Here is a 27022-nt window from a genome sequence, read left to right as displayed (position 1 = left end):
CGTAATTTTGCGAGAGAAATCGATTGGGCGCAGTCCCAATACGCTGCGAGCAACGAATAAAAAGTTACAGCCGAAAAACGAGAACCTGTGTTTTCGACATTTTTCAGCAGGTGCTTTTTCGTTCGTAACTTCTCTCCTGTTGATCCCACGCCATTTTTGCTGCGTTTTCTGAGTTTCTGGGTGTCCAATTAGTCGAGTAAGGGTCATTTGAATCGAATCTGAGACCAAAAATTTTTTGCCCGAAAAAAAAGTAAGGCTAACCCCTTTGTATTTTTGGCGAAAATTTTCGCGATTCTGAAAAGTGCTGGAATAAATTCTTTCTGGCACTATTCCGACGTAATTTTGCGAGAGAAATCGATTGGGCGCAGTCCCAATACGCTGCGAGCAACGAATAAAAAGTTACAGCCGAAAAACGAGAACCTGTGTTTTCGACATTTTTCAGCAGGTGCTTTTTCCTTCGTAACTTCTCTCCTGTTGATCCCACGCCATTTTTGCTGCGTTTTCTGTGTTCCTGGGTGTCCAATTAGTCGAGTAAGGGTCGTTTAAATCGAATCTGAGACCAAAAATTTTTTGCTCGAAAAAAAAGTAAGGCTAACCCCTTAGTATTTTTGGCGAAAATTTTCGCGATTCTGAAAAGTGCTGGAATAAATTCTTCCTGGCACTATTCCGACGTAATTTTGCCAGAGAAACCGATTGGGCGCAGTCCCAATACGCTGCGAGCAACGAATAAAAAGTTACAGCCGAAAAACGAGAACCTGTGTTTTCGACATTTTTCAGCAGGTGCTTTTTCCTTCGTAACTTCTCTCCTGTTGATCCCACGCCATTTTTGCTGCGTTTTCTGAGTTCCTGGGTGTCCAATTAGTCGAGTAAGGGTCATTCAAATCGAATCTGAGACCAAAAATTTTTTGCCCGAAAAAAAAGTAAGGCTAACCCCTTTGTATTTTTGGCGAAAATTTTCGCGATTCTGAAAAGTGCTGGAATAAATTCTTTCTGGCACTATTCCGACGTAATTTTGCGAGAGAAATCGATTGGGCGCAGTCCCAATACGCTGCGAGCAACGAATAAAAAGTTACAGCCGAAAAACGAGAACCTGTGTTTTCGACATTTTTCAGCAGGTGCTTTTCCCTTCGTAACTTCTCTCCTGTTGATCCCACGCCATTTTTGCTGCGTTTCCTGAGTTCCTGGGTGTCCAATTAGTCGAGTAAGGGTCATTTGAATCGAATCTGAGACCAAAAATGTTTGCTCGAAAAAAAAGTAAGGCTAACCCCTTTGTATTTTTGGCGAAAATTTTCGCGATTCTGAAAAGTGCTGGAATAAATTCTTTCTGGCACTATTCCGACGTAATTTTGCGAGAGAAATTGATCGGGCGCAGTCCCAATACGCTGCGAGCAACGAATAAAAAGTTACAGCCGAAAAACGAGAACCTGTGTTTTCGACATTTTTCAGCAGGTGCTTTTTCCTTCGTAACTTCTCTCCTGTTGATCCCACGCCATTTTTGCTGCGTTTTCTGAGTTCCTGGGTGTCCAATTAGTCGAGTAAGGGTCATTTAAATCGAATCTGAGACCAAAAATTTTTTGCCCGAAAAAAAAATAAGGCTAACCCCTTTGTATTTTTGGCGAAAATTTTCGCGATTCTGAAAAGTGCTGGAATAAATTCTTTCTGGCACTATTCCGACGTAATTTTGCGAGAGAAATCGATTGGGCGCAGTCCCAATACGCTGCGAGCAACGAATAAAAAGTTACAGCCGAAAAACGAGAACCTGTGTTTTCGACATTTTTCAGCAGGATTTTTTATCGCACGACATTTCTCTCCTCTTGGTCCTACGCTACTTCTCCATACCAAATATCTATATCAAATTGATATATCTAGTATTAGGTATTCATAGTAACTATCAATGAATTCACTTTTATTACACAATCTGAACAAGCAAATATATTTCAGTATGTAAATACAATGTATCATTTTCTCAGTATCCGAATTTCAAATTCCGAGGTAAACATAATCACTGTACTACATTCATTACATTTAACAACGTGTCATAATTAATGATCAATTCTAACGCATCATTACACATAGTATCACAATCGAGTTTGAGACATGAACTTAACTTCGAGTCAAGAATCAACGAATCTCACATTTCATTAATATAGTGTTGAAAAACAAAATATATTTCTTCAGATTCGTCCGCAGCATTCGCGGTCCGTGCTGTGCCTGATTGCCGGCAACTTGAGATGCATTCGTGTAGTCGTGGAACCCTTCGGTTTGCTCCTCAGTCCATATGGATATTTTCGAACAGTAGTGGCATCTAGGCACATCTGAAAGAATCGTAGAACACAGATTCAGTACCGAGAATGAAAGGACCAGCAAGATTCGGAGTTGTCATGGAAACGAAACTGTCAGTAGTGTAAGCTGTGGTGCAAGCGCATGCAAGTCGTACTCCGATCGTAAATTTATTCGTTTTTGCAGTTACCTGATAGGAGAATAGAAAATATTTCGACTGTTAAATAAATTAGTCGCATCAAACTATTTCTCAGTGTATCCGTAAGTTCTTGTTTGCAACTTAATCGATTCGCTTATGTTGATTTTTACTCAAGAAATATGACCAAGAACTTAATTTGTCTGATCACTGTGCCCATCATTGACGATGTTTTTGGCCAAGAATAATCGCGCCGCATCTCAATTAAACAACAATTCTAAATCTTCTCAGCCTCTGTAGCGTGAAGTAAATTTGGAGGAACGTAAGAGGAAAATGTCGTCCGATTATAGCGAGAAACATACTTTTGAAGCCGAATGGTTCGACCCGGTTGCGTCGCTCCTGAAAAAGTTTCTCCTCTACTACTTTCCTGCGGATAATACGGTAGAAATTGTAAGCGCGGTAATCGATATACTATTCCCAACAAGGCAAGAAGTAAAGAATGATACTAAGAACGACAAACAATTAAATCAGTTTCTTTTCCACTGTTTTTACAGTACGATATTAAGAATAGGAAAGTATTCCTACGCCGAACGAAATGTCAAGGAATTACTGCCAAAGATTTTTACGTCGGAGGGATGGTACATATATTTTCACGATGCCTAAAGATAAAGGATTTTGCAGATGGCGCGACCAAGGCGAAACTTGCCGATCAGATGGAAAGGTAAATCGGTATCTTGACGTTTGAGTTTGTATATAATGCTAAAGCCGAGGTAAAATCAACATTCTAGAACTTTGGCGGTAATCAAACCGGATGCTATAGATAAAATGGGAGAAATATTGAAACGGATAACAAGGAACAACTTTCACATAGGAAATGTCAAAATGGTTCACATGACCAGAGACGAGGCTGAGGAATTTTATAACAAACATAGAGGACAGAGTGACTTACCGTGAGTTTTGAACGCCGTTCCTTTCACCAAGGCGTCTGCGACTCGGTGGTCCTTGACCTCAATCCGACAATGTCGCACTGTTTTTGCAGAATGTTGCTGAAGTACATGACGTCAGGTCCAATTTTGACGCTCCAGCTTATCGGCGAACAGGGAATTGACAAATGGCGAGAGCTGATGGGACCAACGGACAGCGTGGAAGCTCGAGAAACTGCTCAGAATTCTATCCGGGCTTGTTACGGCAAAGACAAAGTCTACAATGCGGTGCATGGGTCAGATTCCTCGGAAAGTGCAGCTAGAGTACGTTGCACAATTCGATCAAATTTTCCTCGGCGAAATTCAGAGCGTGTCAACCGAACTTAAACCTTTACAGGAATTGAGGTACTTCTTTCCTGATGAAAAGGTCAGGAGCAGGAGTATCAAGAACACCGCAACGCTCAAGAACTGCACCTGCTGTGTGATAAAACCGCACGCCGTTCAATCGCGCCTCATTGGTAAGTATTTGCATTCAGATTCCTGGAAATAAAGAACATCAAATAACAATTATTTGACGAATGACGATTCAAGTAAATTTTCATACTAAAAATATAACATTCTCAACACGAAGGTTACATCATCGACGATATACAAAAGGCAGGATACACAATATCAGCTGTGCAACAGTTTTACGTAGATCCTACAAACGTCGAAGAATTTCTGGAGGTCTATAAAGGAGTTTTACCCGAATATGGGGTGAGAACATTCAACGTTGCGATAATAATGACCTTCAGAATTGTCGGAACAGTACATAATTCAATCCCTTTTATATCGAATAGGCAATGGTCACGGAAATGCAGTCCGGACCCTGCGTTGCGATGGAGATAACGCACAGCCACGGTGAGAAGGATGTTCCGACGGAATTCAGGAAGTTATGTGGCCCCATGGATCCTGTGAGTCTTCTTTTTCCCCCCTTTGTCTGATCAATCAGCTCAATTATTCCCAGAACAATGTCCACTATTTTTGAATTTATTACTCTTGACGATTTATACTTGATTTTGCGAGGCAGTCAAATTTCATTCGCTAAACTGGCGCGACTTTTCACTTTAATTTCTCAGGATATAGCGCGGCAATTGAGGCCGGAAACCTTGAGAGCAAAGTATGGAAAGACCAAGGTCCAAAATGCTGTTCACTGTTCCGATTTGCCGGAGGATGGATTGCTGGAGGTAAATTGAGTAAATTAAATCCTTTCTTTCATACTGTGATTCCTGTGTATATTTTCTATTTTACAGGTTGAATATTTCTTCAAGATACTGGCCGATAGCTAGGATATTTCAACGCTTTCATTACACGTGCAAATCTTGCATAAATTGGAAATTACAACTTCGTTGTAATACGTGTACATAAATATTTTTCTACTCAAAATAAATAGACATGAATTTACGATCAAAAATCATTTGTAATTTTTTTTTACCCGTCCCTCGGCTGTATCACGCAGAAAATAAGAAGAATTTGTTGAATTTAACCGATATCGCGATCAAATATGACAAACGAAATATGTTTTTAAGTTAAATAAATGTTGTTTAATTCGCCAAAAAAGTAGTCGAAACAATGATTCGTGTATCAAGTGAAACCACATTTATTTCAACTGATCAAACATTCGTTACGCCACGATTAATCGACGCATACATATCGGTAAATCAATCAATGTTACACCAACTGTGCGAAATACGGTAAAGATTTGGTTTCGTTCATTCGTGCGCACGGAAGAAACGATTGTTGATGATGTCGATGACGAATGAAGGATCGAATGAACGTAAAGTAATTAGACATTCAACTCGAACACACGGAACACGCGAATGAGCGAACGAACGCATCATGTTGTATTACGCCACTGCAAAAACTGATGACTAGGACTATTCGCTGAACGATTTCAATTGCCTACCTTGCCGCTGTGCAAAATTGAGGCCACACAACCGTAAATATTTCGCATTACCTGTACGGCGTTTATTTATGAAATTTATTGAACTATCTGCCAAACGTATATTCGGGACTCGTGATTAGCCTCGCTTGTTTCGAATACGTTCGTCGCAAAAGAGGATAAAAAAAATAAATAAAAAATGTGAAAGAAAAGAAACGGAGAAAAAGAAATGATCCTGGCGTTACCGGATGAGAATATTTTTTTACACTCGCAATCATCTCCTATATTCATTAACAGCGACTCTCTATTTTTCATTTGCAAATTTCCTAACACAATTATTGGCATGTATAACACAATCGCTGAAACGAAACGATGTGCGGTAATATACTTCATATAATAATACAATTTTTCGCAAGTAACACGGCGGTTAGATTATTCGGTTAAAGAATATACTGCGATTTAAAAAACGTGAACAATTGTGATAATGTTTAACAGCCGCAAGCTGCATTGCCTTTATATATTATAGCTACCGTTTCTGAGGTAATGAGAAATTTCACAAGATAAGAATTATTCTTTATACTTTCAGCCTTCGTTTCTTGCCAAGAAATTCTACATTATAGGCATTCGCACCTCGAAACGGTAGATAATCTACAACAGTCCAGATAGAACACACGCGTAGATAAAGTCCAACGATAAATGATCGTCTGAAATATAAAATGCATTAATTACGAATAATATACGTATTATAGACAATCGTCTAGACTTTATCTATACGCGTTTTCTATCTGGGAGGTAATTATTTTTATGCCCAAAACTTGTGAATTTTTATCACCGATCATCCTGATTTATATTCTGTCCAAATCTATCTCTTACGTCACGATGAAAATTGTTTGTACAGTTATTTCGTCGGTAATAAAAAATGACGATACGGTATAAAATGAATTTAAGAACGTCCAAATATACGTTTGTATCACTAAAAATTCTCATTATTATCATTAATTGTAAATAATCTAGTTCCTCATCTGTTCTAGTTGTAGAGAAAAATTTCAACACGAGTAAACATGCCTACTGATTGATCGAAGTGTAATTACACATCTTCCAGATGTTAATGAAACGAGCCGGTAACTCCAAGATTTATATTATTTTCATTTTTTTTTTTTTTTTTTTTGGTAATTATATGCTTGTAAACATACAACTATAAATATGATTCTTAATTATCCTCACGCATAACGAGTAAATTAATCACACCCCGAAATGTATCCTGTGCACAGCTAGTTGGATAGAAATTGTTAACGGTATACGTATAACATATATAATAGATACACAAAGTAAACCGCGTCTGGAAAGGCTGACATATTTCGAAACAAGTATACCGAATAGGGGGAATAAAAAAATAATTACCCTTCGGGCGATTAGAGCGTTTTGTGTATAATATATACCTATAGGATATTATTGCGGCGCGGCGCAATGCTCCAGATATTGTAACGACGATAAAAGTGATCGTTCACCGACCCGCGCAAAATGCATGGTGAAAATACTAGGCGAACGAATTACCTTTGTTAAACGAAATAATAAAAAATTTATCCAGAACACGATTCGGCGAGTTTTATTGGCGTTTAGCTTCACGCGTTGCTAAAGTCGATCAATGTCGATTATCCTCGAAATAATTGACATATTAGATTTGGAGGAAAGTTAATTCTTGTACATAGGTATATGGTACATGTTTGTCGAAGTGAAACGTAGGAAATTATAACGATACCGTGAAAACAATAAAGTACAAGCGAAGTTGAGATAAAATATTGCGAGTGATTTAAACGCTGCAGACCGCGGATACATCTCTGCTAAACAATAAAAATTATTAACTTATCGGTGTTGTGTATGTAAGTGAAAAAGAAGAAAAAAGAAACACATCGTGAGACGAGCTACAATTTCAGATACACCGTGTGTACATAATATTATAATAGACTTGAAGTAAAGATAATTATACATACGCAGGCACGTTATACGTCTGAATTATTATACGCATGGCGTTGGATTTCTGAGGTGAATATTATCTGGATTAGTCCGGCTGAGTATTTGTACGTAAGTTTAGCTGGACGCGTACGGTCGTCACGTTTTAACAAGTAACGACGTTGTTATTGCAATTTTCGTGTAAAGACGCTCGCTCGCTTATAAATTACATATATATATATTACATATATATATATATTATCAGTATACTTAACGTATGAGCACGAGGTACGTATCACATGTGATTTAAACAAAATTTTGCTATACCTGTCTGCGTTACGCAAAACATATGTATGAAATTAAAGAGAAAGTATTTCGAAATAAAAACAAAACATTCTTTTGCGTGAAACATTGCGGAAATTTGTTATTCCAAATGAAAATAATCCCTATGCATTCGAAGATGTTTTAAAAATAAAGCTGCGGACTACTTTTGAAAAATATTAAAAACAGGTTGAGCGATTAGTGAAAAAATTTTGTTTTCGACTTACTTGAAATACAAGCTTATTGCTTCCAAGTTTACGATTTTCTTTCATCCTTTTGTACGGTTCTCTACGAATCCAGTATTCAAAACATACATGCTCCGTCGATGCTGTCGAATTTTTGTAAATCTGAAACCATGTTTTCGAATTATTGAAAAAACTTTAACACTGAAATCATCACCGATTGCACTCGAAACCGTCCAAATTCAACCTGCAGCATAGTTTGAGAAAAAAAAAGTAAAAAAAAAAGAAGAACTTCTTACACTTAGATCGGTGAAATCTTGCTCTGTGATCGATGAATCGGTATTTTCGTTCGAACGAATACTGCTAAAACCAGCACAAAGTAATCCGCCTACAAAGTGCGAAATTTTTTATTCACACGGAATTTTCCGGAAGTTCACGAGGCAATTATTGAACCCTGGTGAAAAAAAAAAAAAAAAAGATTACGTCACAGCTATTTTCCCCCTGCGCCGTTTTGCACCCCTATATTTTTGTCGGGGAGTGAAAAATCGGTCCGCATGGAAGAAGCCGATCGCGTTTGGCCGCCGAGCTACAGGCCGACTCGAATATATATGTATATTAAAATACCTACTCGGCCTCTTGGCGCAATTGGTTTCGGTGATTAGAAAATAAGTTTTGTCGCAAGAGAAGCGACCACCGTACTTCGAGCCTTGCTGCAAGCCCCACGAGCAGTAGTAGTAATACAAATCGCACAATAGCTCTGCCATGGTAGTGAGTGCGAGCAATGTGTAGTCAGTAAGTAACTCACAGTCAGTCACGCGGCCGACATCGCGCTGTGCAGAACTCTGCACTGGTAATTGTATTCACCGATTGGCGGGATGTGAAGGAGGAACTGTGAAAGGAGAATAAGAGAAAAAAAATAATAAAAAACAAAAAAAAAAAAAGAAAAATAAATATTTACAACAAAGGTATCGTTTGGAAGAAATTTTCACTGTTTTACCGATTTCGAGGTGAAAAATTTCAATCAAGTCGAATCGAATTTACTTAGGATCTGTGGTCGATAATTTTTAAACAATTAAATCAATCACCAATCTTTCGATAATATCAAATTTCGACAAAAGTTAGAAACGAAATAATGCAACTCGTGCGTTGATATTGCTAACCGCGCGATCGATATCCTACAATTCGATCAGTAACGTTAACGATCCAGTCTTCTCTAGTAACGGGGTATTGGATATTGTTTAATGATTTTATAACGGCGTGTAATAATCGCAGGAATAGACTGATGATAAAAAAATAACGACTTTTGCCAAATATATTTATTCAAGCTCGGCACTCGTAGCGAGTATAAGAATAGTGTGTAAAAGTGCATGCGATTGATAACTGTGGATTAATAATGAAATTAAAAGGGTGAGTGAGAAAAATTACCTACAGATTGAAACGGTTGATTAAATGACAATTTCTCTTTAAAAGGTGTAATACAATTGTTTCGTGTCGATCAAAATGCCGAATAGCGTTTCGGAGGTAGTTTTATCGTACGCAAACAGACCATGCATCGTGTAGAATAGAAGAAAAAAAATAAAAAAAATTTAAATGTAGTTCGACAACTCGCCGCCAGATGGCGCTGGCACTTGGCGTTCCCGTAGGAGAATCGATGGCGGGCTTTACAGCCGCCTCGAGCTCAGATTTGAGCCGATTTCGCATAAAGTTAACACTTCAAACCGATCATCGACGAATAAACATTTTAAATTCACGAACGAAACTTATTTTCGCGAAAAATTATAATTCAGATTCAAACACGTAAAGTCAATAACGATGATTTGCGACAAAACAAGTGGGACGTGTTGATTTTGACTGTACATACCGCAGGAATGGCGCAAAATAATACCCGTGTACATAACTAACGTGGAATATTACGGTGGTACCATTGACCTAAATTTTCACCAACGTCAAATGTCTCGGTTCTCCATCGGTGTCGAAATACCAAAACGCCGGACCTCTCTCCGGGTCGCGCAAATACACGCGACGAAATTTCGTTCTTACTTTTGACAGATTCTTGCATATTTCAAATCAGACGCTGTTCCGGCGATAAGCAACACGCGTTTTATCGTTACTTTCGGTGGACCAACATTTATTGGTATTAGACACGAAAAAACTGCAGTTTTAATGTATGGTAAATTGACGTGCTGTGCTCAACCTTTCACCGCGCATCGCACTTCGTTTGCCATGAACGTTAACGGTCCCCGGATATTCGAGTTTGCCTCGCACTTCGAGGCACTCGGAGCCAAAATGATGTCGCACCAAACACGCCACTTTGCAATTAGGGCCTCAATCACGTGGGCGATCAAAGTATAAATTTGCAAATTTTCGCCAATCACGTGCCCGCAATTCAATGATTTTCGTTACCGACGTTAGAATTTTTTTAATTCAATTCATTTAAATTTTCGAAGCTATGTTTAAGAGGTACCGGTATTTTGTTGAGAATCTGATTTAAAACTCAACAACAGACTCGTTGCAAAATATTTTTACAAAAGCAGTAATTATACAGCTATGGTAATTAACTGTTGATTGTCAAGGACGGTCAAGATTATATCTTACAATAGGTACGGTTTAACCGTTAACAAATCCATCGATTATACATCGTTCGATAATAAATTGCGGTACATTCGTGATACACGCGAAAGCTTTAGCCGCGCATTGTTTATTCTTTTTCATTTTATTTTTGCGAAATCTTTCGTTTCGTTCTTTTCTCGACGAGAAAGCCGCGAGATAAATGAATTCTCAGAAGAAAGAATGAATCTAAATTCTAATTAGTACCAACATTGGGAATAAGGTGAAGAAAAATACAGCCTCTGCAGATTTCACTCAAGTTTGAAACCCGCGTGGTTTGATCAACGTTTTCAAATCCTAACGCAGTCGAAAGAGTTTCAACAATTTACAGTTTTAATGTCACGCTGCCTCGCACAATTGTGAGGCGCCATAAAAACGAACTACGTCACGGCGCAATCGGATACGCATAATTATCTAGAAAGCTGTATTGCATCTCGATCGATTCAGTGATTTGACCATCTGAAATCAAGACTCCGTCAAATAAATTGCTTTTTTTTTTTTTTTTTCTTGTTTCATCGGGAACGAGTTTTTGTTTGAAAATTTTTTTCTTCTTCTTGTAAATCCGAAATTAATACCTGGAAATCGGAGATGTCATGTTATACTATAATTCACGAGAATAATACTTGAAAACAAACCTAATTTATCACCAATTTTCCTTACAAATAAAAGTAATAAACCTCGGGCGAAAAAATTTGGCAAAAACAAGTTGCGGTTGGTAAAAATGTTCGGAAACAATCTTCTACTTAAATTTTACACGAACAATAATTATTTTATTAATCGACGAATGAATAAATTTCACTTTCAAAGAACACGTCATATCGTTATTTACAATTTCGGGAAAATCTTATTAACAATTATCACCTCGTAAAAATAATCTTATACGATCGATTTCTCTTATCGCATATCACACGTCGCTCGATGCAATTGAAATTGGGAAACACGTACGCGTTGATAAATAATTAAAATAAAACGAAAGAAACGAAAGGTTTGAAAACATTCACACGGAGACAATGAACTCGGTGGCGTCAAATGTTGGAAAATAAAAATTAATAAACCGAAGTCACAAAGTGAAAGAGAAAGGAATGTGACTAGATAATCTCCCGGCTATGAGCGCGCTGCGTAAATTAACTAGCAATAGATATACGTTAATAAACATGAACATATACGGTGCTAAGATTACGTACAGAGTGTATTATGTATTACATGTCGGATGTCCGAGTAATTGGTTTTGGAATTAGAAAATCAAGTTTTTTTCGGGACGACCGACTACGTAGAAGAAAATAAAAAAAAATAAATAAATAGATAAAATAACGTCAACATTCGCGTCTGTCCCGTACTTTTTTTTTTTCTTTTTATCGATCAAGAAATTTTTCGATCAGCATGATATAAATTGACGTGTACCTAAAGAATGAAATCTGCCTCGAGCTAAATAAACCGCAAACATTGACTAGAAATGATTTGCGGTATTAAATTTGCAATGATCCGCGAGATCGTAGATAGGATCAGACTTCACTGTCACATCGCGTACAGGATCGTATTTAATGGATATGAGATTTAAAAAATTACACGTTATTACACGGCTGTCGATCAGAATGATCGCAGAATGAAAGACACGGCGTCGTAAAATTAGGTATCTACGTTACTTGATGAATTATTCATCTCTCGTGAAATTTTTCAATAACAATTATAATACGGGTATAGCGGTTTATTCGATATGCGATAAGAATGATATCCGCAATCACGTTTATAATAATGATATGCCTAATTTCCATGCATAATCCAGCGCACATGGTACGAATTATTAGGCGGTCAATGAATCGATCGGTATAATAAATATTTTCGCTGATCGTTTCACCACGGTTTTTTTTTTATTTATTTTTTTCTATTTCGAAGTATCTTATCCTGTTCACTTTCAGCTTTCGTTTCACTAGCTATCATCCATCTCAAGTTTTTTCCTCGTATTATTCATGTACCAAAAATCAGGAGGGAAAAAAAGTACAATTCCGCTATTCCGAATATAATTTGCAGCGCAAATTTTAAGTTCACGCGCGAAAAATTTCGCCAGTGAAGATCTTCGTCTAAGCTCACTTATGTCAAATAAGTGGGCTAAGGATATTAGAGAGGTTCAGTGCCCTTTACTTCGTGGAGCGAAATAAAATAGCGAAAACATTTCGCGGGGATTCCCCAGATCCTTGATCGCAATCTTCGTCTATCAATCATCAATCGAAATCCTGATATAATTCCGCGTGCTAAGTTTACGATCAGTAACGAGTAACGGATTTCGTATCGGCAACGGTACGACGAACCGATCGCATGTGACTCGTTTAATTTCAGAACTTACGTCTCTACAAACACCTGGCTGCCAGTGTCAAAATTCTCGGTCATTTGATCCTCGCCTCAAATTCGTTGGCAATTAATTACTATTCAACTTATGTAACAAATTAATTATACAGACGCGATACGTTTAACGCGTTGAAATAAATCCTTCGCTTTCCGAAGATGGTAAAAAATCTTCCTTATTTCATCCACGTTTTTTTAAACGCCCAACAATTGTAATTGCGAGAATTTTTCTATGATTCGTGTCACGAGCGAATCGACAAGGTTGATTTGCTCGCTTCTATTTAACGTACTTCCGCCGTATTCCGGCAAATGAAGACAAGGTCGATCTTCGCGTCGTCAAACTGTGCTGTTATAAATACCAAAAATTTCGAAATTCGACCGTGAAATTTTGTTTTTCTCGTTCATAACGTTCGGTGAAATGTTTGAAAAATATATTTTTCACAACGGATTTTGGACTCGTACGTAAATTTTTCATCATTTCACTCCGGTTTTGTTTTCTACGATACGATCACACTTTTGTTTTTACACATTTTTATAATTCCTTAGACACTCGCAGAGGAAAACTGGTTTCTCGAATTAATCATGCCAGTTAAAGAATCTATCCCGAAAGTATGTACAAACATCGCGTCACTTTCTTTCGGAGAAGGTGTAAAAAAAGATAATCTAACAACTATAAAGCAAACTATCGCAAAGTCAGGATTAATAAAAATTAATACAACGTTACTTGATTGATTTATTCACTTGAAATCTGTGCTACTGTTTTTTCAAACAAATTCACTATCTCGAATTAATGGTGAAAATAAAAAAAAATCAGGCAAAATGATCGCGCAGGTGAATTTTCAACGGGTTTGTACATCCTTGTACTCGAGCGTCGAGAAATATCCGAGTCACAAGACAAACGTAACCGGATAAAATGGATAATTGGGCCCAGTGACACTGGTTCGGACTCAGACGTTCTACTGTACCATCTATCCATGTATCTATCTATCTGTCCAACTATCTGTCTAACTATATACCTTCGCATTTAACGTCCACGTGACGTATTTAATTTAAGGTAACACGGGCGTTTCACTTTCGACTCGGACCCATCGGTTATAATATATTAGATACCATTTGTCAGTTGCATAAAAATTAGGCCCATTCGAGTCTCAGCTGCGTTTATAAATGATCGACATGAGACTCGGAAATCGTAAATGTTATATACGTTACGTTGATGAAAATAAGAATCTAGATATTTCTAAAATAGTACTCGATTGGGTGACAATTTTTCTTGTCTTTTCTTTTCTGCGGACAAAATATTCTGCGTGATTTGGTCACATGTTGCATAATATTTCACAGAAATACGTGCAGATATCTATGAACCGGAGATCGGTATTTTGATATTTAAAAAAGAAAACACGTATGATTACAATAGAATCCGAAGTATCTTGTATTGGTCAACCGCACGGTCTTTAATTCTCTCATTTTTCTCTTTCTCGGAGAAAAATCTCGCCGAGCGTTTGTGCAAACGATGTTAAACCATAGTCGTATCGCAACACTGTGGAATTTCAGGAAGACGGAAGACGTTAGTTTAACACTCAACAAATCACGAACAAGGTCTTGAGAACTCGTAGAAATAACGCGCGATGATTAGATTAAGCAACGCGACTTATTTTTCTCGTTTAATCAACATAAAAGCACACCTGACAGGTAGGTTGTAAAAATTTTCTTATCGAGAAGGAAGAAAAGAAAAACAAAAAAAAAAAACTTTTCACCCAATTTTCTGCGATTTTCATATTTATAAAATTTCTCCCTTTATTTTCCCCCGTCGCGTCGGTCCGGAAATGATGCACGATTTTCTATGGTATGATACACGTATGATCGTAAGAAGTGTGAAAGCCGATAACAAACATCGCTCGGTATTCGAAAAACACAGCGGCTTAACCCTCGTCATTGCAACAGAAATATATGTACGTATCTCAGATTTCAACGAAGGCAGAATATCAAACATTTGATATTCAATAATGAAACTGCATACTTTCGCTATTACGTACAATAAAAATGACGCGGAGAAATTCTGCGCGGTAAATAAAGAAGAATTGCGAGGAAATCGTAGGTTGTAATGAAAGAAAAGTGATTAGAGATTAGTGCGTGAAAATTTTTATACGGTTTCAACTCTATTATTGTTGTTATTATTACATCTCAATTGATCAACCTGATCAAACCGATGTTTGTAAAGATTTTTTCTAATCCACGCAACATCGCGAATAATTTTATGTATACATATGACAGATGTGATTTTTGCAGAAAATTACAAGTATAAGAATGAGATGTTGGGACAGCTGTTGGTTAACTATTATGTCTTGAATTTAATTTGCAAGTCCATAAGAATCTGAAGGGATCTGGTTACAGGCATACGGCACGTTTGCCATTGCGAATGGTATACACATGTGACATTGATGTTAGCAAGATTTACGATTAGCCATGCTGCAGCAGCACGTGCATCGGCATAACTTGTTCGAATAAAAGAAAAACAAAAAAGAAAAAAAAAAGTAAAAATAAATCACGCGCTCCTCCGTAAGAAATATCAAATGTAAACGTGTCCGTGTATTTTCGAAATCGTTGATGTTTTTTTTTTTTTTTTTTTTTTTACCATAAAATTTTAATAATTCGATTAAATTATTCCAAAGTGATTTACAATTAAGCACGCACAGTGGAATCGATCATCGATTCCAAATCAGTTGCGCGGAAGAAAGGAGAAGTTTAAAAAGCTAATCGGGACATGGTCATTATTTCGAAACTGCAAGTGGACGTGTAGATGGTTATTATTGGTAGCTGGTAAAGAGCATGGATGCAATAATAGTTGGGGATAAATCATCGATCGATGAGCTGCATAACACGACGGTTGAAGGTGCGTCTCGGTTATGTAAAGGTGGATAATTTGCACGAGGGTCACACAGCATTACCAACCACCAGGGTCATTGGCTGTAGAAAGCCATTCATGTCTGGGTCATTGAAAACTCGTGACAATAACTGCGCCTGGCATGGCGATCATCGTGAAGAATTATACTGCCATGGCCACGTGATTTAAAGTCCGGAGGCCAGTCGGAGGTGGATCATCGAGGCACATGCCTATATATTTATCACGTCTAGTTTCGTTCGCTTTTCTTCGAGTAAAGAACAAGCAATTTTTCTTCATTCAAATCCTGTGCGAAATTGTGCGCAAAGATCGAATACTACTCGCAGTTTATGAAAGAAAAGGTGACAGGACGATTGTCGCAAAATGGAATCGATAATAGAAATAAAAATTTATGGTTAATTTGTGATTATCGAATAGAGAAGATGGCTTATTATTAAACCTTCGCAAATGTTCGGACATTTTTAGATCAAACACGTCGATATTGCAATTGCAGAATTCTATAGATCAAAATTGCTTACTTTTGATATTTATTAATTTTTTTTCTATGCGAGGGTAACAATTAAATCAATTGGTCGGATCAATTTACTGCGTAATTTCAAATGACGAAAAATGTTAAGGATGAATTGAACAACCGATAAAAAGTGATCGAAGCGTGTAATTTAACACGAGGAAATTCAATCACCGCATCGTAATATGTGACATCGATTTGTCTCTTTTGATTTCAGATCGAGCCAGATATTTTTGCCATGAGGTAGTCGGAGGAAAAATCAACGCAAGTGTTGGAAAGCCTTGAGGGAAAGGAAAAGAAGCTTTTCCCTAACGATTCAGTATTCCCCTGAACTTTTCTAGTATTTTTGTTCAAGTTTTTGTTACTTTTACTCTGATTGCTGTTGTTGTTGTTTTCACATCGTGATAATAATAAAAAACCGCAAAATGATGCTGCTCAGGAGTTTCTTCAGACGAATAATCACCGACTTCCGGCACAAGGAGTTACTTCCGTTGAAGCTGTTGTTTTTCGTTCAGGCAGCGAGTACGTATTAAATATTGATGATATAATGTAAACTTACGTGGAACAGTAATTACACAAATCGTATAGACGAAGATTTAAAGTTTTTTACAAAGACTCACGAATCGCAAGATTCAGAATGCGAAAACAATATTGTTCGCCATTTTTTTTTTTTTTACCGTCATTACCATTTACGATCGTCCTATTTGAATTTTCTTACTATGTACAAAGAGCACAACGGAGAATTAAAATAAACATAAAATACGCAAAGGCCCGAGGCTAGTGCTCAATCATCTTCATAATAATTCACCGACAGCAGCATCAAATCCCGTGGTACAACACGATATATGAACGTTACTTTATGTACTTGAGACGTAGGCGGAAGGCGGCTGAGTACTTACAATTATAATGCATGTGTTGGTAAACCTACGTAATATATTTTTGCTTAATCCGCCTCAAGGTGTTTCTACATAATATTTATCCCCCGAATTAGTAGATGAGAAAAATTAACGATAAACAAAAAAACAAACACCATTGAACACCTTCGAATAATATCCTCAGGATATACCAGGTCATTTGACGGAAATCAGAGTTGGATAATAATTTATCGAACGATGAATTCGCCTGCATTTATGCAATCCGGAGAGCATCTCAACAAAATACTCCTGCAATTATGCAATTTGTTATGCCGTGTTGTATTTTTGATTGTCAAAATTTTGGCGAGTTTTGGTCAAGTGTATCCCGTGTTGCATAAATTCAGGCGGATTTACAAAAATTTACAGGAAACGACACTTCAGTTGGTCCTCAAACTTATCGATAATTCGTTAATAAATTTAAATTAATTCCCATTGTACGCGGTATCCTCCAGACGAATATTTTACTCAACTTATAAGTACACACTCGTTTAAACCTAGCCTACGTACCGTTTGACAGCAATTAATTCGCGACACGTCTGAATCATTTACACTTGAATCTGGTGACGTATATGAGAACTGTCGATAATGAGTCATCGAGCAAACAAAACGCTGGAAAAATTCCGTCGAAAAATGGCAAACAAATATACAACAAAAAAAAAGTTCGTTCAAAATTTTTTACCTTGCGATTAGGTTTTTATCTTTTTTGTTTTCGCTATCTCAAATAGAGTTCCGGTTATTTGTTATTTAAATGACAATGTCGATCACTTTCTATTATCACCATTATCGTATTCGAATTTTACACAAGATTTCGGCTCGAACTTGATAACAAATTGATGAATTCTTCGTAGCATTGTACGTGCTTTATCCTTACCTGACAATCCACATGCGAGAGCTGGGCATAAGCGTCGAAGAAACAGCAATAATGAGCGCAGTTACACCTGTGGTGGCAATAGTAATGCCACCTTTAGCCGGCATGATAGCCGACAGAATCGGAAACTTCAAGGTACGCGTTCGCATGATTATTAATTTCAATACGATCGGCCGTCAGCCGTAAATAATTTTCTTGCCAAATATTTAGTAATCAATTTTTATCCGTATTTAAACTTTTATGTGTTCAACAATTTCCTCACGTCCCTGAACGTTTGAATAATTGAAAAAATATTCTTCAAACTTCTGATTATTATTCAAGAACACGTTTCACCCGAAAAACCAATTAAACCTCGCGATAAATTCCCTCCCTATTCGCACCCGCAGATATTGCTGTCCCTGTTTTCATCCCTTGGAGGAGGAGCAGCCCTTCTACTGCTTCTTGTACCCGTAGGAAGAGTGACTGTCCGATTTCCCGAGAGGATTGTAATGGACCTTGGCTGTCCGGGATCGAACGGTGATCTCGTATACACAATGAGCCAGGTACACCCCTGCGATACAAAACTCGCCCCGGAAATCGCTACGCGAATAGAAAGCTGCGGGTATGTGAAAGAAAAGCACTAAATTTGCGTAAAACATGCTCGCGTTACGAAACATGAAGAATCAAAAAAAAAGAAAATATATATATATATATACATATATATATATACAAGAAACAATTAAACGGATAAAGAATAATTCGAGTAATTGTGCGTCCTGCTATAATTTTGTTATTTATTGTTGACTTTGGTGTAAATAATTTTTTTCACCTAATAATACATACATCAAAACGCATGTACGTATCATTTTTTTCGCAATGTAAAAAATCGAATATCTTCGACATGTTATTATTGCCGTTTGTTTATTCGTTTATTTCAACCTCTTGTTTTTACTTTTACCCATACCGCTAAATTATATGCCTTGCGTGCAGGTACATTTGCCACGTCGATTTGCACAACGACACCGAGGTACAGGCAGTCCTGACATCCAGGGGATACACCGTCAGGCATTACGATCTTACAACGGGTTCAAACATTTCGTATAAATACACGATTTCGAAATCCGAATTACCACAGGTGATTATAACATTTCAAAAATTTATCGAGATGAGAGTCGACCGAGATTTCCTTTCCGTATTTATTGGTTAAAGTTCATCGGTGGTCTTGTCGAATATGATTTGTTTTTTTTTATGGATCATTGATATCCGTGTAATAAAAATTATAACTGCGTGAACTGCAAGCGATTATTCGAAAGTTATAATTTAGTTTCTCGGGAAGTGAGTAGAAATGAAAGAGAATTTTTATGAAACGCAAATTACATATTGTTGGATTTCAAGCGAAAGCGATCAAAGTGCGGTAGAAGAAATAAAAAAAAATTTTTAATTAAAAAAAAAAAAAAAAAAAAAAAACTTAGTACAAGTAACGCGCGACAGTGAATTTGATTGAATTTTGCAGACGGTAATTAAAACTACGGTAGACGACGTGAGGGAGCATCGTTTACTTTCTAACAATGATTTCTACAAGACCTCGATAAGGCAGCTCTCAAAAAGTACTTACTTCTTTCCAACGAGCGAACTCTACGAATTCACCTGCAGAGAATCAAACGCCACGATAAACGAGACTCGGTGTTCCTTTGGACGATTCGGAAACAAGGTGAGAGACCGGGGACTTACTTTCGAGTAATTTTTCACGTGAGGAAGAAATATGTGTCATACTTCCATTATCGATGTTTTAAACTTTTACACCAAAAACATGGTAGAAAATTGTAATTCAACCGTAAAAAACTTTGAGTAATCGAATAAAACCTCTCGCAACAACGTACCAAGATCGGACTCTGTACAACTTCTCATCAAGTTCCTGATTTGAAGAAATGTTCCGCTACCAAGAGACCAGTAAAATCGTTAAGAGTCCTAAAACCTAAACACCTAAAACCTGACCTAAATCATCCGTGAAACACGCCGCTTTCTCGTGCCACTCTAGCAACGACGATCGAGACGGCCAAATACGCAATGATGATTCGACATTTTTATTTATGCAAAACAAAATCGCCGAGTCATGGTACATAATAGATAAATGCGAATATGAATGATCGTTGTGTTCCGGGATATTCCAACCCTAATCTTGTAGCTTTATTCATTGCCATTAGCGAATCTTGTTATTGTTGCGGTTGTCATGCCGTGTTGATTGTTCTTCTTTAATTTTATTTCATTCTAATTCGGTTATTTTTGTTTCTGAACAGGGAAACAAAAGCAGAGATGTCAATTATCACAACTACAATTCGACGCTGAGGCTTTTGAACGCCACTGACATAGACACGCTGGAAGCGAAACGGAGATACTTGGGTGAGGCGATATCTTGGACGGGGAAACCCGGTTTCCAAAGACCAAATTGCACCAATCCTGACCGGAAGGATCAGCGAGTCGTCCTTACGGTACCGTTGGTGAATTACACCGCCGGCAATGAGGTCTACAAGTCGTTGGTCATCGACGGATGCAGCAAAAGGTGCGTCGTTACAGCGCCAAGGAAGGATGTCTGTTCTAACATGAACACGCAGATCGAGTACGACGTCAGTTTGACATTTTGGCTGTACCTTGCGATCAGGGTTTTCATCGGTAAGTTCAGCGAGAAGAAGATTCAGAGAGAAAGATTGATAAAATTAAGACGTATAAAGCATTGGAAAACAACCGTTAAACTTTGGAATGAAATGGTTTTGGACGTAGATTTTGAAGAATATTTAAGAAAAAAAAAAAAAAAAGGACTCGAGGATCTGCAAATTATTTATTTGTTTACAGGTATGATCGGTGGAACGGCATTCGCGATGTTCGAAGGAGCGGTTATAGCGATTTTGAGGGATCAGAAAGCTGATTACGGACTGCAAAGGATATATGGAACGATAGGTGGAATGATATCGTCTCTCCTCTCAGGGCTTTTGATAGACTACGCTAGCAGCGGAAAAGAATATACGGATTTCAGGTGCGGATTTCGAATAATTAAATATCGATATAACCGAACTGTAGATAGTGAAAAAAAAAGAGCCGCCCTATTTTCTGTTACACCTTTTTTTCCTTCCGTTTCAGACCGGCCTTCTACCTGTACGCGGGATTAAAAATCATTTCCGGTTTGCTCATGCTGACGATAAATTTGGAATTCAAATCTCCCGCCAATAACGTCGTCAGCGACGTGATGAGCGTTCTTAAAAACATCGAAATCGTCGCGCTCTTCATAGCTTGCTTTGTTCTGGGTACGCATTACGTCATAAGTGGAGTCCAAGCGATTGAAAGACACGCTTGTTGACTCAGCTTTCTTGACCACGAGTCAAGTTTTTCAGAAATTAAATTTTGGCTGATTAATTGGTAAGAAAAGTAACTGAACGTTGCGCTTTCTTCCTCAATTGCTTTGCGGGACCTTGTTAATCGCAGCCGATAGAATTAAATTACGACTGGTGTATAAGGATTGATCGTCGGAATCGGGATACCGATTACGTTTGAAAGTTAACAGCATTCGCAGTCTCGCGCATCCCGGCGACCGTGACACAACAAAACGTCACCAAGGCGACAATAATAACCGGAAATTGCGCAACGATCAACGACGACGGTTTCCGTCTCGCTTTAACGCACAACTGATTGGACAAATTATAATGCATTGAATGCTCGACGAGTGCATCACCGATATATGTATATATATATATAAATATATAAATATATATATATATATAAATGTAACATACACATGTATAAATGTTCAGATTTAATTCGAGAGGTAGAGAGCGGGTGATTTGCTGCAGTTGACATTTCCCACCGTTCAAATATCGGGATCGTTTTGATCCGAGAATCCGGAAAAAATTCATTGGATAATCAGTAGTGTGCCATAACTTTTATATCGCCTACGGCACACCCTTGAAACATGTTTTTCCACCTAAAATTGTTGCGCCTGTCTTTAGGAACTGCATGGGGCTACATCGAGTCCTTTTTATTCTGGCTCCTCCAGGACTTGGGGGGCTCGAGATCGCTCATGGGGATAACGATAACGGTCGGTGGCCTCGCGGGAATTCCACTGCTCGTCATGTCCGGTCCGATAATTGAAAAAATCGGTCACGCGAATGTACTTTTCATCGGTTTCATTTTCTACGCGGTACGGCTCTTAGGTGAGTGTTACAATTGTCAATAAATTACCTTAATTCCAAATTTGTAAATTTATTTACGAAATACAAGTCGATACTTGTGGTCTTATCGGACGGATATATTTGCAACCAAAAGTAAGTCTCGGTGAGAATATCGAACACTTTGCCACGAGATGAAAATCTGAAATGAATCAGTCATAACCGAGTCGATAAGATAATTCGTTTTTAATAACAATAATGCTAAAAAGTTGTTGATGTATTGTTGGAAAGAAAATTTATTCAACAAATCTCTAGTGAAATTTGTTTTATTTTATATAGAATATCTTCATTGATTCTTATAAATACCTATGAATTTTTTGGAAATTTTCGGCAATTTTGAAAAAAAAAAACCGGTTCTGAGAATTTTTGGATAGGTTTTTGTAAATGGTTATACATTAAACTCGAGAAGTTTTAGAGGCATGGAACGAATAGTTTCATAAATAAAGCGTTAGGAAATTTTAAAAAACGGAATTAATCGAAATCGCCGAATATTCAGATAAAAAAAAATCACAGGTACTTAAAAAAATCAGTGAAATCATTCTGTGTGAAATAAAACAAAATTTCACGGGAGGTTTGTTGAAAAATATTTTGCCAAAACAATTTACTAACAACTTTTTGGCATTATTATTACTATTAAAAACGAATCATCTTCTCGAATCGTTTACAACATTCGGGGATGTTTCTTTTCCCTGGAATATGGTGCCTTCCGATGTGTACAAGGTTCATCCATCGGGTCGTTCGTCATATGGGTTAAAATCGACCGATCCGGGTTTCTTATATTCTCCTTTACAGTCTTTTCAACATGAATTCCGCAGGATACTCGCTGATCTACAATCCCTGGCTGTGCCTGATATTTGAAGCCCTTGAATCAGTGACTTCATCCCTGAGTTTTACAGCGGCCGTTACTTACGCGGCGAAACTTTCAACAACGACGACGGATAGCTCAATTCAAGGTCTCCTAGGCGGGCTTTATTACGGTGTTGGTGAGCATAAGTTTGTGAATAATAATAAATTCGCGGCACTGATTCGACAAACTTCAAGTTTGACATACTCTCTGATTTTTTTTATCTTCGAAGCTTCTGTAGCGAGATTACGCATAACGTAAGACTTGAAAGACAAAATTGACGAACCCGCCTATTTTTAGGCAACTTACGTCACTTTGGTGTGTTTATATTGCCTGTATACATAAAGCCTGTGCAAAGCCGATTGCCTACATACAGGCGGATTTGTCGCTTCTTCGCAATTCATTGCACTTTATTATTCGCCAAAAAAATGTGAAAAAACCAAATTTCTTCCTTTGATGTGTTCGGTAGGATAAACTCCCGAAGAGATGTTACACCGAAAAATTACATTTGTTAAACGGTCGAAACGAACTTTTTCAGGCAAAGGATCAGGGAGTCTGATAGGCGGCTACCTGATGAAGGCCTTCGGCACGCGGCCAACGTACCAAATATTTTCAGGGATGTCGCTCGTGACCGGTATAGTGTATTTCCTGTTCAATGCGCTTTACCTGAGAAAGCGACCGCAGGTGGAGGGCAACGATATAGTGAAAAAGAAGCCGAAGAAGGTTGAAAATGCAGAGGGCGAGTCGCAGACGGGAGCTGAAACCGAACCGAAGGAAAAATCGGGGGTGATATTCGCAAAGGATAAAATATCCTACGGTTCGGAGAACAAGGCGTTTTCGGTTGCTGACGACGTGGATGTCGAGGAAAGAACCGCGGAAAAAACTAAACAAGATATGTACGAGGCTAAGGAAATCGAAGCGATTAAAAACGCGAGGAATCTCGACAGGATAGAGAAAATTGACGAGGCTGAGAGGAACGGGGGAAATGAGATCAAGGACTGGAAGGACGAGTCCGTGACCGATGACGTAGAAAGCGGAGACGGAAGTGCCTTGAAGGTCGCCGGCGCACTAAACGGAAGTACCAATCTCGCGTACGACAAGGAGGACGAAGACGTTGATGCGGGAAAGTGCAACGTCACGATCGAGAAGCAGCCCGATGATAGAAAATAAATTAATTTACGGGGATAATTCACGATCGTATTGTTAAAGGTGAATATATGTTTTTCGAAGAAAGTAGAAAATTAAGTATCGTTGAATGTAGTAAGAAAAAAAAAATACGTCAATAGACGTTAGTTGAATTCACAAACGGTGATTTTTAAGACATCAAGAATTCGAAACCGCAGATTGCAAGCCCGAATCGAAATAGTATCGACCAAAATTCGTACCTCCGTAACAAACTCGAGTACAAAAAAAAAAACTCCTCGGTTAGAACGTGAAGATCGATGCAGATTTTTGCGACTCCTTGTTTTCAATTTATGCAACACAATTTATTCAGACCCGATTAGTGTAGATCGTTCAATTCGCCGAAAAGAAAGAAAAGATTTCTGAGGATTTTTAAAACGAGATCCCGGTCGATTTTGCGAATAAAAAACGTAACATATATTTGGCAACCAGGTCTGCTTAAAAAAAAAAAAAAGTTTATATCGATGATATATTAAGCACAAAGCTTAATCTTCGCGATAGAACGAAGAGAAAATTGAATAAGATAAAGATCTATAGACTGTGATTTTCAAACAAGTTCAAGGCAAATATGTCGAAGGTAGCGCCAACTGGTGATGGCGTTGAGAACCGGTGTAACTTTCACGTCATTCAAAAACAGTTGTAGACATACTCGCGAATTTTTTTTATAGATGAACTTTAGCGATAAGTATTTCTTAATTTTTTTTATTACCCTTTATTCTATACCGTTATAAAAAACAGAATTCGTCACACGAAGCGTGAATATCAGGCGAGACATCAGGTAAATAGTAATATAAAAAAAGTATAAAAATGACGACGTATAGACGTTATAAATTATAGATAAGCTCTGCACACATTTGAAATACGATTAAACGAATGAGTGTAAAGTGATTTTTATTTACCGTGTAGGTAGTATAGATAGGTATATAATTACAGTAATTAGGTATATGCATATTAATAGAGTTATCATTTATATCGACGTTTGATACACACGTTATGTTTCATTATTTATATTTTTCTTGATGATAATAACGATGAAGATGTTATTCACAACTATCATATTAGTTTGTAAAAGGGGCAAAGAAAAAATGATGACAAAACAAAACAAGCTTCCGGAAGAATATTCTATACCCAGTTTTCGTACTATTTTCAACTTTGGTACGCGGAAAATAACGTGATGTAGATTTTACATTCCCTGTGGTAAATATACATAGACAAACTTTTTTCGAGTCAAATCTTACACCAATTGTGGTAAAAGTACCTAAGCATAACTAATTGTAACTTTAGCTATTGGTTTTGTAACTCTCGTTATCAGATTTTTAAATCTTGCCGCAGTTGCTACAGATTCAAATCCAAATAATTGCTGTCCGTATATTTAACACGGGAGATGTAAAAGCTGAGATATTTTTCTATCCGTGTAGTCGGTTTCTTTGATCGAAAAAACCTCCATTCATGCTCCCGATTGATCTAAAAAAAATGATTAACAATACCTAAATACCTGAACGTGTGCAAAAAACTGCGCAAAGATAGTGCAGAAATTAAAATGTAATCAGAGATTACTCGATCAAATCACTTGGGATCGCACGTAAAAACGGTCGCACACGCATACATAATAGTGAGATTTCATAGCAGGAAACAATGCGATGGGAGAGACCGGGGTCTGATATTTAAGACGTAAAACTAAGGCACGCAAGGTGCGGGTGAATATTGTAATAATAAAAGTAACGTTAAAAGTAAATTTAATTTAGCGTAAGAAACGAGTCGACCAGGCCTCCCCTGCATTTAGATATTAGCGATTAGCATTTAGATGATGTAAGTTAGAAAGAAACGAGGCTACTTTTTTGTGTATCCCAAAATTTGTAGATCATGTACCGAATACTGTACGTGTATGTCGGTACTTTTAGTATAATCACTGTCGCAATTATTGCGAACAACTGTTAACCACATGCTGATATATTAATTACTGTTGATGAATAAAAAAATGTTGGAAAATTTCTCACGTCTCCAAAACTGCTTTTTAAGGAAGAACGGAGAGTACAGCTTGGCAATTCGAGTTTCAGGGCTTTGTTATTTATAATTTTATGAATATTTTTGAATTTTTTCATTCAAACTAATAACCAAATCGCAGCATGGCGCGTATAAGTAATGAACGACTCCGAAATCGGTGGCTTTTGAGGTGGCGCGTCTTCTGACATCACTGTCAGAGTTGGAACAGATGGAAATTTTTGTTTTTCACTTGAAAACACCTTTTCGTGTTCGAACTCGTAGCCTAAATATTAAAAACAAAAATTTAGTTTCAATTATGTACGATTATAGATAAAAACTTTCATTTTTCCGCCATCAACTGCTAAAAAAAATTTTATACCAAAATTTTGGGATAGAGATTGAAAAATCTAGCCACGAAGTAGAACCGATAAATACTTTTTCGAAGATCGTATCAAAATTTCAAGTCGATCGGATGAAAATAGACCGAGTAATCTACGCTACCGAATTGAAAACGTGATCGTTCGTTACTTGTACGCGCCATGCCGCCATTTTGTTGTTAATTTCAATGAAAAAATGTGTTTTCATTTTCTTTGAAAAAAATAAAAAACACTTCCAAAAACAGGCATGCTTTTAGACCATTCAAGCTGTACCCCCACTCCTTAATCATCTTTATCAAAGATCCGGATTCTAAAGGCCAAAAATTCAGAATTAGGATTTTTTTCGTCACGGTTTTCCGTGCCCTCTGCAATGTCATTGAAATATGGGGCAAATTAACAACTAACAAGGAAGTACGAAGAACGTGCGACGAATGTTCCGTTTCCGAAACCTATAAAATTTTACACGCATCAATGAGAGGAGGGGCCAAAGTCCAAAGTTTATTCTCACTTTGGTAAGTTTGGATCTATAATAACGTTTCGGAATGCTCGTAACGGTGTGTTACAGTTTGTCAAAGAAATTAGAAGGATTTT

At 37.5% G+C, this 27022-nt stretch overlaps 2 protein-coding genes and 1 long non-coding RNA gene across 8 annotated transcripts in view; 2 read left to right on the top strand and 1 right to left on the bottom strand.

Moving 5' to 3' along the window:
• Positions 1-1978: 1978 nt before the first annotated feature.
• Positions 1979-27022, bottom strand: part of LOC124178573 — a 66751-nt gene continuing 41707 nt past the window's right edge. Inside the window, exons 1-4 of one of the 4 annotated variants that reach the window (XR_006869845.1) lie at positions 8342-8439; positions 7759-7878; positions 3366-3879; positions 1979-2315 (exon numbers count right to left, since the gene is read on the bottom strand). This is a non-coding gene — a long non-coding RNA (uncharacterized LOC124178573). Of the gene's footprint in view, positions 2316-3365; positions 3880-4127; positions 4269-7758; positions 7879-8012; positions 8140-8341; positions 8440-27022 lie in introns of those variants that run through there. The other 3 variants (XR_006869844.1, XR_006869846.1, XR_006869847.1) reach the window with 3 other exon arrangements.
• On the top strand, positions 2337-4802 carry LOC124178570 (nucleoside diphosphate kinase 7). Its single transcript, XM_046562009.1, has 10 exons — positions 2337-2541; positions 2708-2866; positions 2971-3137; positions 3205-3366; positions 3456-3663; positions 3737-3857; positions 3971-4095; positions 4179-4292; positions 4458-4565; positions 4632-4802. The coding sequence occupies exons 2-10, from the start codon at positions 2750-2752 to the stop codon at positions 4665-4667; spliced, it is 1158 nt and encodes a 385-aa protein (XP_046417965.1). The 5' UTR covers positions 2337-2541; positions 2708-2749; the 3' UTR covers positions 4668-4802.
• Positions 8503-26063, top strand: LOC124178566. 3 transcript variants are annotated; one of them, XM_046562001.1, is made up of 12 exons: positions 8503-9120; positions 16285-16589; positions 17830-17984; positions 18236-18450; positions 18819-18963; positions 19342-19539; positions 20126-20498; positions 20679-20859; positions 20964-21127; positions 21827-22030; positions 22861-23028; positions 23428-26063. In XM_046562001.1, exons 2-12 carry the CDS (start codon positions 16493-16495, stop codon positions 24057-24059), a joined length of 2532 nt encoding a protein of 843 aa, XP_046417957.1. In that variant the 5' UTR covers positions 8503-9120; positions 16285-16492; the 3' UTR covers positions 24060-26063. The 3 variants fall into 3 exon arrangements, with proteins under 3 accessions (XP_046417957.1, XP_046417958.1, XP_046417959.1); XM_046562002.1 differs by lacking the exon at positions 8503-9120 and adding an exon at positions 15312-15750; XM_046562003.1 differs by lacking the exon at positions 8503-9120 and adding an exon at positions 15788-15900.

This window comes from Neodiprion fabricii, chromosome 3 (assembly GCF_021155785.1).
Source record: "Neodiprion fabricii isolate iyNeoFabr1 chromosome 3, iyNeoFabr1.1, whole genome shotgun sequence".
Lineage (NCBI taxonomy): Eukaryota > Metazoa > Arthropoda > Insecta > Hymenoptera > Diprionidae > Neodiprion > Neodiprion fabricii.
The sequence above is the reverse complement of the archived record's forward strand: the minus strand, read 5'-3'. Positions and strand labels throughout refer to the sequence as shown.

Coding starts and splice junctions, on each gene's coding strand:
- LOC124178570 (XM_046562009.1), top strand. CDS start 2,750: ATGTCGTCCGATTATAGCGAGAAACATACTTTTGAAGCCGAATGGTTC. Junction 3,664..3,736: donor CCTCGGAAAGTGCAGCTAGA/GTACGTTGCACA, acceptor AAACCTTTACAG/GAATTGAGGTACTTCTTTCC. Junction 3,858..3,970: donor CGTTCAATCGCGCCTCATTG/GTAAGTATTTGC, acceptor CTCAACACGAAG/GTTACATCATCGACGATATA.
- LOC124178566 (XM_046562001.1), top strand. CDS start 16,493: ATGATGCTGCTCAGGAGTTTCTTCAGACGAATAATCACCGACTTCCGG. Junction 16,590..17,829: donor GTTTTTCGTTCAGGCAGCGA/GTACGTATTAAA, acceptor AATTCTTCGTAG/CATTGTACGTGCTTTATCCT. Junction 18,964..19,341: donor CGAAATCCGAATTACCACAG/GTGATTATAACA, acceptor TGAATTTTGCAG/ACGGTAATTAAAACTACGGT.